The 13,449-nt window shown below is 44.0% G+C and overlaps 1 protein-coding gene across 2 annotated transcripts in view; it reads left to right on the top strand.

Annotated features, from left to right (window-relative positions):
- CFAP47 (cilia and flagella associated protein 47) overlaps positions 1-13,449 on the top strand; it is a 546,843-nt gene that overhangs the window by 272,711 nt on the left and 260,683 nt on the right. For both annotated transcript variants that reach the window (XM_075852746.1, XM_075852745.1), the window contains one exon: positions 2,668-2,723. In XM_075852746.1, coding sequence (XP_075708861.1) covers positions 2,668-2,723 — 56 coding nt within the window. The remainder of the gene's footprint in view (positions 1-2,667; positions 2,724-13,449) is intronic.

Here is a 13,449-nt window from a genome sequence, read left to right as displayed (position 1 = left end):
ATGCTCTCCGGGCGTCATAAGGTTGCTATGCAACTGTACCGCCCAGTGTTCAGCAGCGTCTCTACATGCCCAATTTCAGCTCGAGCGAGAGATCACAAGTGGGGGTTGACTTTAACCTTGCTTATATGGTATTGTGCTGTATAATTTCTTCAGTTCAGTGCAAACCAAATATATATATATATATATATATATATATATATATATAATATTTATTTATGGTTTTTTTTGGAATGGTGAGTTAAGGCTTCCAACCATCTAAGCATATGTATTTTTAAACAGTGTGTACATGTGAAAGAAGCATTGATTCAGAAAAACTGAGCACTTCCATACTGACTTTGCATTCCTGCCCAAAGAAGATAAAAATATTATAAGATTTCATTACAATTATATCAAGAACTATTTAGTTACATTTCTTCTTTTGGTTGGACTGCTTGCTGTTTGCAATAATATTATTATTAACAGTGCTTGATAAAAATGATATTATAAATAGAAAAGGTATAAAATATTCACAAATTCTTATATTTCAAATAAAATAAGTGCTTTCATAAACTCGTGTATTAGGCATAGGATTACGGTGCGCTATTGAATGTTTTCTTCAAACACAAATGTAATGATATCAATTTCTAGATAAGCCTTCAAGCTTGATCATGCCTTTCAAGCTTCAGGTAAGAAAACAGAATTATAGGAACTGTTTGTGCTGTTTAAGTGAAATTTTATATCTACTCTAGATTTTGTTGACAAATTTTAATACACTGTATGGCACTGTATGATGTTTTTGCTCGCAGCCACTTCAAATATTATTATTGCTTGATCTATCAAATGTAATCTCCTCCTCGTACTAGTTAGAGATAAGGTAAACTATCAGTGATTTAGATAGTATCAGCTATATGCATCAATAACAGGTATAGAAATGTGGAGCTCATGAGCAAAGGCGGCGTCTCACGACATAATTAACCATTGTGACACCAGTTCTAAATAAAAATGTTTATTTCCGTAAACCAGATATATGGCTAAACATAATAGATGTAATGATAAAGTTGGTACAATACTACCTACATATATCGACCAAGGCAACTCCATTAAAGCTGACTTACAGCCAATCACCCGCCACTAGGATGTATTTTTTATCGTATGATTCACAAATCTATTAGACCTTATTAATGTAATGTTTTTGTTCATATAATAATAATAATGGCAGCAAAGTGTACAATGCAATTAAAGTGTCCATGCACATATCCTGTATAACTAAATGTAGAGTTTAGAAAATAATTTCCTTTGGTGGGCTCAGTATATCCCAGTAGCCCAGTTTTCCATTGGTTCATAAAGCATAATTTGACAATACATGTAAGCCACAGAAACAAAATAGAAAGTCAGCATTAGAGGTAAAAGTAAAAAGTCAAACAGCAGAAAAAGCAATTGTTATTGTCATGGCTATGCTCTGCCTGCTATGCTTTGACTGCCTGACCGAAAAGTTTCGCTACTACATTTGTATACCATTATATAATGCTCATCTGCACCAAAGTGAGAATATATGCCTGTGTCTTTAGGGACATTTTATACACGATTATGTCACCAGAGAGTGTACACAATCGGAGAGATTTATTATGCTTACTGCACCTCGGTTTTGTCTAGTCTTACGCCTGTTTTTGTGGCACTCGTTACTTGCATGTGAGAACTTAATGTTATGCCATTCTCAACATGGTAGTTCACATTTATAAAACAAGCATGTTTTTGACTACTTTTTAACACGTTTTTATCATTTTTTAGACATTTTCTAGCACAATTATTTGTCACAAACTAAACCAGCTCTAACACGGCTTAAAATTTGTATCAGTGTGATTGGTGCAACTTTGTAATTACATTTTGTTCAAAATTACTTTTACTTTTTGAGATACAGCTGCTTTGTATCCTGTATACAGAGCAGCTGTATCTAGCACTGAGACCTAAATCCGTCAGATCAGCGGCACTGACGGGTTCAGTGAATGCAGGACCTAAGTGTCTCTGACACTCAGAATTCACCTGTTATCCATCACATCTAAGTTATGAAATTAGATGTAATTGGTAAAAGCTCAATCCTGCATGTCAGAGACACGCAGAACCTGCTGCTACGGAACCTGTCTCACTGAATCAGTTTCACTGACCTGACAGATACAGGTTTCAGTGCACGATACAGCTGCTTTGTATAAAGGATGCGAAGAAGCTGCATCTCAAAAAGTAAAAATATTTTTTAATAAATGTAATTACAAATTTGCACCAATCATACTGATTTAAAAAATAAAAAAACATTTTCAAAGGTGTACATTCATTGTCCTCGTACATGTGAGACAGGGACATTGGCAGAAGATGATATTGTAAAAGGAACTGTAATGTGATGTTCACCCAGCCTATGAGACTAAATTAACGGTTAATTTATACCTGCTTTATTTGGGTAAATGTTTAGCATCTTATCAAATTGTGTATTTCATCTTTTTCGTCTTTCATTAATCTGTGCTTTTACTAAATTCAATAATGCTGTTGGTATGATTTACCTGAATGTTGCACATACTTCACTTTTGAAATGTTATTCAGTCTTTTTGAGTTTTTGAATACACATTACATTCTCTAAAGATTTAGTCTATTTATTTTCTATTTTAGCATTGAATTTTTTATTTTTTTTATTTTTTACAGTGTCAACTCTACAGATCATGATCTTTCTACGGTGATTTGTGACTCAAATAATCAAGGTACAGTATGTTTCCAACCTGACACAAAAATTATTCAACTTTTAGGGCATGGCCAGACGTGGCGGAATTGCTTTGGAACTCCGCTGCAGACAGTCCACTGTGGTAATCCGCAGCGGACATATTCTCCATTGGTTTCCACACCTTTTCAGTTAGGTTTGTGCTGACGTGGCGGAAAACTCTGCTGCGGACCATAGGCTGCGGTGCGGAATTTGGTGTCCGCAGCATACACTGGCTGTTGCGGACGTGTAGCGGACTTGTTGCGGACTCATTGCGGAATTTCTCCATTGACTTCAATGGAGATTCAAAATTCTGCAATTAAATCCGCAGATGTTATGTGTGTTGCGTTGCATATTGGTTTTTTCGAACAGAATATTACGTCATTCTGGCTGGACCTATGTATTTCTAGGTCTATAGCCAGACTGAGGCCCCATGCACACGAACGTAAAAACGCCCATAATCACGGGCCGTAATCACGGCACGGGCAGGCCCATAGAAGTCTATGGAGCTCCTGTAATTACGGGTGACTACTAGTGAATGCTATGCGACGTCAGGAGATAGTCACTGTCCAGGGTGCTGAAAGAGTTAAAGGATCGGCAGTAACTGTTTCAGCACCCTGGACAGTGACTACCGATCACAATATAGATCAACGTGTAAAGAAAATAGAAGTTCATACTTACCGAGAACTCCCTGCTTCTTCCTCCAGTCCGGCCTCCTGGGATGACGTTTCAGTCCAAGTGACTGCTGCAGCCAATCACAGGCCAATCACAGGCTGCAGCGGTCACATGGACTGCCGCGTCATCCAGGGAGTTCGGGCTGGATGTTGAAAGAGTGACGTGTCACCAAGACAATGGCCAGGTAAGTATGAATTTCTTTTACTAGGGAAAGGGCTGCCCTTTCTCTTTATCCTGCACTGATAGAGAGAAGGGAAGTACTTTTCACCTGAATACGCAACGGCTAATCTGCATCAATTTCCTGCACATTTTAGGCAAAGCCGCAACAGAATCTGCAACGCAGATTATGTGCGGCATTGATGCGGACAGTGACGGCAGAAACACTCCACGTCTTTCCATACCCTTACAGTGAGGGCAAAATGATTACAGAAGTAGTCAAAGGACCAAATGCATATCTATAGCATATTACACATTGTAATAAGCCTTAAAAAATGGCACTAAAGTTACCTTCTATGACAGAAAGAAAATGAACCACTGTCATTAAAGCAGGCAATGGCTTCAATATTTGCCATCTCAGTGCTATCAGTGCTGGCAACTAGTGTACTATAAATGTTAGGGATCTGCCAGGTACTTCATCTAGGTATACTCCTGGGATTAATCAATCCACACCTGAGGCCAGACCTGTTCGACTGACACCATCTCCCACCAACCAGGGTGGCAGGCTCAGGAGTGGGAGAGCCTATCGCGGCCTGGTCTGTCGGAGTTAGCTCCGCCCCCTGTCCTTTATTACCTGCCCTGTTCTCTCCCTCAGTGCTTGTAATTCTTTTGGATTCCTGGCCCCACTGCTGCTTGCTCCAGCCTGCTTCTGCCGTGCCTCTGCCTTGCTGCAGTTCTGCTTGACCTGCTTTGCTTTGCCCCTGGCTTGCTTCTGTCTCCTTGCCCGCTCGGGTGTACTCACTTCGTCCTGGTCCTGACTGTCCGTTCGCCGCTCCGTTTCCTCGTGGCGTTCCGTGGCTACTGCCCCTTCCCTTGCATGTTCCCTGTTTGTTTTCCTGTGCACTTAGACAGCGTAGGGACCGCCGCCCAGTTGTACCTCGTCGCCTAGGGCGAGTCGTTGCAAGTAGGCAGGGACAGGGCGGTGGGTAGATTAGGGCTCACTTTCCCTTCACCTCCTTCCGGCCATTACATAATTACAAGCCCTTACCTAGTCTACCATTTCTCCTACGCTGACGCTATCATGGACCCCCTTGAGACCCTGGCCCAGCAGATGCAGGGCCTCTCCCTACAGGTCCAGGCCCTGGCCCAAAGGGTCAATCAGGGTGACGCTGCTTTAGTAGTACCCCTCACCTCACCTCTAGAACCCGACCTCAAGTTACCTGACCGGTTCTCAGGGGACCGTAAGACGTTTCTCTCCTTCCGGGAGAGTTGCAGACTGTATTTCCGCCTAAAGCCCCACTCCTCAGGTTCCGAGAACCAGCGGGTGGGTATCATCATATCCCGACTCCAGGAAGGGCCCCAAGAGTGGGCCTTCTCCTTGGCTCCTGACGCCCCTGAACTTTCCTCTGTTGATCGTTTTTTCTCTGCCCTCGGACTCATTTACGACGAGACTGACAGGACTGCCTTAGCCGAGAGTCAGCTGGTGACCTTACGTCAGGGTAGGAGACCGGTTGAGGAATACTGTTCTGATTTTAGGAAGTGGTGCGTAGCTTCTCAGTGGAACGATCCGGCCCTAAGGTGCCAGTTTAGGTTAGGATTATCTGACGCCCTGAAGGATCTGCTGGTTAGCTACCCCTCGTCTGACTCCCTTGACCAGGTTATGGCCCTAGCAGTACGACTTGACCGACGTCTCAGGGAACGTCAGCTAGAACGCTTCAGTGTGCTCCCCTCTGACTTTTCTGCAATCCCCCCCGAGGTCCCGTCTCCTCGCCCCTCCACGGAGGACTCGGAGGTACCTATGCAACTCGGGGCCTCCATGTCCCCTCGACAACGTAGGGAGTTTCGCAGAATGAATGGTCTCTGCTTCTACTGTGGGGACGACAAGCATCTACTGAACACCTGTCCCAGGCGCAAGAATAAGAAGCCGGAAAACTTCCGCGCCTAAGTGATCATCGGGGAGGTCACTTGGGCGCACAGGTATTTCCCGTTAATGTGAAACGCAATAAAATTTTGCTTCCCTTTCAGGTCTCGTTTGCTGGCCGGGCTGCCACGGGCAGTGCTTTCGTGGATTCAGGGTCATCTGCTAATATCATGTCTGCGGAATTTGCTATGTCTCTAAAGATGCCTTGTATTGATTTACCTTATCCTATCCCTGTAGTAGGAATCGACTCAACTCCCCTTGCTAATGGTTATTTTACTCAGCATACTCCTGTTTTTGAACTCCTTGTTGGCTCCATGCATTTGGAGCAGTGCTCTGTACTGGTGATGCAGGGATTATCGTCTGATCTGGTTTTAGGCCTTCCCTGGTTGCAGTTGCATAATCCCACGTTTGATTGGAATACTGGGGATCTCACCAAATGGGGTAATGAATGTCTTATGTCATGTCTTTCTGTTAACTCTATTTCTCCCCGGGAGGAGGTAAACACGCTTCCTGAGTTTGTTCAGGACTTCGCCGATGTGTTTTCTAAGGAGGCCTCCGAGGTGTTGCCCCCCCATAGAGATTACGATTGCGCTATCGATTTGGTGCCTGGTGCCAAGCTTCCTAAGGGGAGGATATTTAATCTTTCATGTCCTGAACGTAAAGCTATGAGGGAATATATCCAAGAATGCCTGGCCAAGGGTTTCATTCGCCCCTCGACTTCTCCTGTAGGTGCTGGCTTCTTCTTCGTGGGGAAGAAGGATGGTGGTCTTAGGCCGTGCATTGATTATCGTAACCTGAATAAGGTCACCGTAAGGAACCAGTACCCACTTCCTTTGATTCCGGATCTTTTTAATCAGGTTCAGGGAGCCCAATGGTTTTCTAAGTTCGATCTACGGGGGGCATATAACCTTATCCGCATCAAAGAGGGGGATGAGTGGAAAACTGCGTTCAACACACCCGAGGGTCATTTCGAATACCTGGTCATGCCCTTTGGGTTGTGTAATGCCCCTGCTGTCTTCCAGAATTTTATTAATGAAATCCTGAGAGAGTACCTGGGTAATTTTCTTGTTGTGTACCTTGATGACATACTGGTGTTTTCCAAGGACTGGTCCTCCCACGTGGAGCATGTCAGGAAGGTGCTCCAGGTCCTTCGGGAGAATAATCTGTTTGCTAAGACTGAAAAATGTGTCTTTGGGGTACAGGAGATACCATTTTTAGGGCAAATCCTCACTCCTCATGAATTCCGCATGGACCCTGCCAAGGTTCAGGCTGTGGCGGAATGGGTCCAACCTGCCTCCCTTAAGGCGTTACAGTGTTTTTTAGGGTTCGCCAACTATTACAGGAGATTTATTGCCAACTTCTCGGTCGTCGCTAAGCCTCTTACGGACCTTACCCGCAAGGGTGCTGATGTCCTCCATTGGCCCCCTGAGGCCGTCCAGGCCTTTGAGACCCTCAAGAAGTGCTTTATCTCGGCCCCCGTGCTGATTCAGCCCAACCAAGAGGAGCCATTTATTGTGGAGGTTGACGCTTCCGAGGTGGGAGTGGGGGCCGTCTTGTCCCAGGGTACCAGCTCCCTCACCCATCTCCGCCCCTGTGCTTACTTCTCTAGGAAGTTTTCGCCCACGGAGAGTAACTATGATATTGGCAACCGCGAACTTCTAGCCATTAAATGGGCTTTTGAGGAGTGGCGGCACTTCCTGGAGGGGGCCAGACACCAGGTAACTGTCCTTACGGATCACAAGAATCTGGTTTTCCTAGAATCGGCCCGGAGGCTTAATCCTAGACAAGCTCGGTGGGCACTATTCTTTACCAGATTTAATTTCTTGGTTACCTATAGGGCTGGGTCCAAGAATATTAAGGCTGATGCTCTGTCACGTAGTTTCATGGCCAATCCTCCTTCTGAGAAGGATCCTGCTTGTATTTTACCCCCTGGTATAATCGTCTCTGCCACGGATTCTGATTTAGCTTCTGATATCGCGGCTGATCAGGGTGCAGCTCCCGGGAACGTCCCTGGGGACAAACTGTTTGTTCCCCTGCAATACCGGCTGAGGGTACTCAGGGAAAACCATGACTCCGCTCTATCTGGTCATCCTGGCATCTTGGGCACCAAACACCTCATTACCAGAAACTATTGGTGGCCTGGGTTGCCTAAAGACGTTAGGGCTTACGTCGCCGCTTGTGAGGTTTGCGCTAGGTCCAAAACCCCTAGGTCCCGACCTGCGGGCCTACTACGTTCCTTGCCCATTCCCCAGAGACCTTGGACCCATATCTCCATGGATTTTATCACCGATTTGCCTCCATCTCAGGGCAAGTCGGTGGTGTGGGTGGTAGTCGACCGCTTCAGCAAGATGTGCCACTTTGTGCCCCTTAAGAAGCTACCTAACGCCAAGACGTTAGCTTCTTTGTTTGTGAAACACATCCTGCGTCTCCATGGGGCCCCAGTCAATATCGTTTCTGACAGAGGGGTACAATTTGTTTCCTTATTTTGGAGAGCTTTTTGTAAAAAGTTGGAGATTGATCTGTCCTTCTCCTCCGCCTTCCATCCCGAAACTAATGGCCAAACGGAAAGGACCAACCAATCCCTGGAACAATATTTAAGGTGTTTCATCTCCGACTGTCAATTCGATTGGGTCTCATTCCTTCCCCTTGCTGAATTTTCCTTGAATAACCGGGTCAGTAACTCGTCAGGGGTCTCCCCGTTTTTCTGTAATTTCGGGTTTAACCCAAGATTCTCCTCCGTCTCCCCTGGTTGTTCCAATAATCCTGAGGTAGAGGATGTTCATCGGGAACTGTGCACCGTCTGGGCCCAGGTTCAGAAGAACCTAGAGGCGTCCCAGAGCGCACAAAAGATTCAGGCGGATAGTAGACGTTCTGCTAACCCCCGGTTTGTCGTCGGGGATTTGGTCTGGTTGTCGTCCAGGAACTTGCGCCTTAAGGTCCCGTCCAGGAAGTTTGCTCCCCGATTTATTGGACCTTATAAGATCATTGAAGTCCTCAACCCTGTATCCTTCCGTCTGGAGCTCCCCCCATCATTTCGCATACATGACGTCTTCCATGCCTCCCTCCTTAAACGCTGCTCCCCGTCCTGGTCCCCCTCGAGGATACCTCCTGTTCCCGTTCTCACCCCTGAGGGGGTGGAATTCGAGGTGGCCAAGATTATGGACAGTAGGATGGTCCAGGGCTCCCTCCAGTACCTGGTCCATTGGAGAGGATACGGGCCAGAGGAGAGGACTTGGGTACCTGCCCGTGATGTTCACGCTGGGGTATTGATCAGGAGGTTCCACCTTCTCTTCCCCACTAAACCGGGTCCCCTTAGTAAGGGTCCGGTGGCCCCTCATAAAAGGGGGAGTACTGTTAGGGATCTGCCAGGTACTTCATCTAGGTATACTCCTGGGATTAATCAATCCACACCTGAGGCCAGACCTGTTCGACTGACACCATCTCCCACCAACCAGGGTGGCAGGCTCAGGAGTGGGAGAGCCTATCGCGGCCTGGTCTGTCGGAGTTAGCTCCGCCCCCTGTCCTTTATTACCTGCCCTGTTCTCTCCCTCAGTGCTTGTAATTCTTTTGGATTCCTGGCCCCACTGCTGCTTGCTCCAGCCTGCTTCTGCCGTGCCTCTGCCTTGCTGCAGTTCTGCTTGACCTGCTTTGCTTTGCCCCTGGCTTGCTTCTGTCTCCTTGCCCGCTCGGGTGTACTCACTTCGTCCTGGTCCTGACTGTCCGTTCGCCGCTCCGTTTCCTCGTGGCGTTCCGTGGCTACTGCCCCTTCCCTTGCATGTTCCCTGTTTGTTTTCCTGTGCACTTAGACAGCGTAGGGACCGCCGCCCAGTTGTACCTCGTCGCCTAGGGCGAGTCGTTGCAAGTAGGCAGGGACAGGGCGGTGGGTAGATTAGGGCTCACTTTCCCTTCACCTCCTTCCGGCCATTACAATAAATTTTTTGGATACTGACTACTATTTTATTTATCTTACATAGTAAGGGATATGTGGACCCTTTGATGATACAGTTGCTTGTTTAGCCCACCCTTGGTTTGATATGGTTAGAACATTTTTACCTAGATCGCCATAGGCCCCTTCAAGTCTAGTGGCCAGATCATCTGCCCTGGTTTACATGCTGCTGATGGTGGCCCTACTTATATAGGACCGGCATATTCCACAGTTATGTACTGAGATGGTAAAAAGAACAGTTTACATTCACCTCCTTTTTGAAGCAATTGATAAATAAAGATCTGTGTTTTTTGGTGTAACACAAAATCACAACAGTGCAACCTGACATGTCTGACAATACAGCTGCTCGGTATGCTTATGTAATTGCGTATTGAAATTAGTTCGGTAGAAGAAATTAAATCTGGAAACGCTAAGGTATAGAAGTATATAATTATGTATAATATTTGAAGTAATTTTAGCACATCATAGGAGTACCCTTGTAAGTACTGTCATATGATCTGTGTCATGACATCTTCTAAGGTGTCACGCAAGACACAGCCATGATGCAGGTGAAAAAAAATGTGGTTACGCTGTTTGGCGTGGTTTTATAAAGAGTCTTTTAATAGCTGCATGGTTTTGCAAGTATAACTGCTGTTTACCCGACAAATATGTGCGGCCAAAAAGGGTCTATTCATTACAGACAGTAGTTTTACTTGCTAACTATACAGCCATTTCGGTGACCAGCTTGTCCGCATGGTTTTCAGCTGTATAGCGGACATGTATTAGCCGTGCGGTGGCCGCTACATTAGACCATACCCTAACTGAAATCTCAGAGCAAGGCCAAAGGGGTTTGAGCTCTCTAGAGAGATGCAGTCCATTCATTCTGGAAACCACTGTGTGTCTGAACTCACAAATTCCACCAATGTTTATCTGATAATTTTTGGCTGGATTTCACCTTTAACCTCTTCCCGCTGCAGCCACTTTTGACCTTCCTGACAGAGCCATATTTTTCTAATCTGACATGTGTCACTTTATAAAGTAATAACTTTGGAATACTTTTACCTATCCAATCGATTCCGAGATTGCTTTCTCGTGACACATTGTACTTTAAGTAAGTGGTAAAATTTAGTATTAGTGAAAAACGGCAAAAATTTGCATTTTCCCAGGTTTAAATGTTTCTACTTGTAAAAAAGATAGTAATACCACACAAAACAGCTGCTAATTAACATTTCCCATATGTCTACTTTACATTGGCATAGTTTTTTGAACATCCTTTTATTTTTCTAGGACGTTACAAGGCTTACAACTTTAGCAGAAATTTCTCACATTTTCAAGAAAATTTGAAAAGGGACCAGTTCAGTTGTGAAGTGGCTTTGAGGGGCCTATACAATACAGACCCCCATAAATCACCCCATTTTAAAAAAAACTGCACCCCTCAAAGTATTCAAAACAGCATTTAGAAAGTTTTGTAACCCTTTAGACGTTTCACAAGAATTAAAGCAAAGTAGAGGTGAAGTTTACAAATGTAATGTTTTTGCAACAAATTCATATTTAATCCATTTTTTTCTGTAACACAGAAGGTTTTACCAGAGAAATGCAACTCAATATTTATTGCCTATTTTCCCAGAAATATGTGACCCTAGTGTGCTAATGGACTGAAGTACAGGCCTCAGAAGCAAAGTAGCACCTAGAGGATTTTGGGGCCTTCTTTTTATTAGAATATATTTTAGGCACCATGTCAGGTTTGAAGATGCCAAAACAAAGGAAACACCTCAAAAAGACCCCATTTTGGAAACCACACCCCACAAGGAATTCACCAAGGGGTGTAGTGAGCATTTTGACCCCACAGGTGTTTCATAGATTTTATTAGAATTTGGACGTGAAAATGAAAAAGTTAAATTTTTTCCAACAATATGTTGTTTTAGCTAAAAAAAAACAATGTCCACAAGGAATAAAGAAGAAAAAGCCCCCCAACATTCGTAAAGCAACTATTTTGGAGTAGGGAAATACCCCATATGTGGGCATAAACTGCTGTTTGGGCACACGGCAGGGCTCAGAAGAGAAGGAGCACTATTTGGCTTTTGGAGTACATATTTTGCTGAATAGGTTTCTTGGCAACATGTCGCTTTTGCAAAGCCTCTAAGGTACCAGTACAGTGGAAACTCCCCAAAAGTGACTCAATTTACAAAACTACACCCATTGAGGAATTCATCTAGGGGTGTAGTGAGAACTTTGACCCTACAAGTGTTTCATAGATTTTATTAGAATTGGGCAGTGAAAATATATATATATTTTTTTCTTCAATAACACGTAGCTTTAGTTACAAATTTTTAATTTTCTCAGCAAATAAAGGAAAAAAAGAACTCCAACATATGTAAAGCAACTTCTGTGGAGTACGTAAATAACCCATATGTGGTCATAAACTGCTGTTTGGGCACACGACAGAGCTCAGAAGACAAGGAGCGCCTTTTGGCTTTTGGAGCGCAGATTCTGCTGGATTGGTTTCTTGGCATCTGCAAACCCCCTGTGTAACCAAAACAGTGGAAACTACCCAAAAGTGACTCCATTTGGGATACTAATACTACACCCCTTGAGGAATTAATCTAGGTGGTTTAGTGAGCATTTTCATAGATTTTATTAGAATTGTGCAATGAAAATAAAAATTTAATTTTTTTTCCCAGTAAGACATAGCTTTAGCTCATAATTTTTCATTTTCTCAACTAATAAAGGAAAAAAGCACACAAACATTTGTAAAGCAATTTCTCCCGAGTACGGCAATACCACATATTTTGTCATAAACTGGGACCAAAACATTGGAAACTACACCCCTCAAGGTATTCACCTAGGGGTGTAGTGAGTATGTTAACTACGCAGGTGTTTTGCAGAAATTAGTGTGCACTCGATGTTGCAGAGTGAAAATATAAATGTTTCTATAGATATGCCAATATGTGGTGCCCAGCTTGTGCCACCATAACAAGACAGCTCTCTAATTATTATGCTGTGTTTCCTGGTTTTCGAAACACCCTACATGTGGCCCTAATCTTTTGCCTGTATATTCGACCAGGCTCAGGAGTGAAAGAGTACCATGTGAAATTGAGGCCTAATTTGGCGATTTACAGAGTATTGGTTCACACTTGCAGAGGTTCTAATGTGAAATAATAAAAGATTTTGGAAACTACACCCCTCAACGCATTTATTAAGGGGTGTATGGAGCATTTTCACTCCGCAGGTCTTTTCCATAAATGAATGTGCTGCGGAGGGTGCAAAGTAAACATTTTCATTTTTTTTCCCTAGATATGCAATTTCCATGGCAAACATGTTGTGCCCTGTTTATGCTACTGGACACACACACCCCAACAATTGTTAAAAAGGTTCTGCCGGGTATGGCAATGCCATATATGTGGCAGTAAACTGCTGTTTGGGCACACTGTAGGGTTCAGAAGGGACGGAGCTGCATTTGGCTTTTGAAGCGTGGATTTTGCTTGGTAGTAGTTTTGTTTGAGTATTGCTGCTGTTTTGATTTATAATATGGGGGTACATGTAAGCTGAGCAGAGGGCATAATCAGGTGGTATAATAATGGGGTAAAAAAAAACTAAATAATCCATAGATGGGTGTTACTCTGTTAAGCAATCCTTTATGCACAGGCCAGTGTCGCACTGATGAATGGCGTCATTTCTTATCCCCTTATTGGTCCACAATCTGCACCCTTGCATTTTGGGGAATTTTGCTGGGAAAGTGTTGCCCTGGTATAATACGGACACCTTCGCTTCCAGAAGGAATGTTTGAGTCCTACACTTCCTGGTTCCCTAATTTTAGGGCCTTGATAAATCGCCTTTTGAAACAGAAGAAATGTTCCCCTCGGGCCTGCACAACTGCATATTTTTTATTTCCTGACTTATTGGAGTCTTCACTAATATTATTTTTTCATAGACATAGTGGTATGAGGGCTGCTTTTTTTTGCGAGCAGTAGTTATTATTGGTACCATTTTCGGGCACATGTGAGTTTTTGATCACTTTTTATCCTATTTTTTTAGGAGGCAAGGTGACCAGAA

The sequence above is a fragment of the Rhinoderma darwinii genome, chromosome 2 (assembly GCF_050947455.1).
Source record: "Rhinoderma darwinii isolate aRhiDar2 chromosome 2, aRhiDar2.hap1, whole genome shotgun sequence".
NCBI classification, from domain to species: Eukaryota; Metazoa; Chordata; class Amphibia; order Anura; family Rhinodermatidae; genus Rhinoderma; species Rhinoderma darwinii.
The sequence above is the reverse complement of the archived record's forward strand: the minus strand, read 5'-3'. Positions and strand labels throughout refer to the sequence as shown.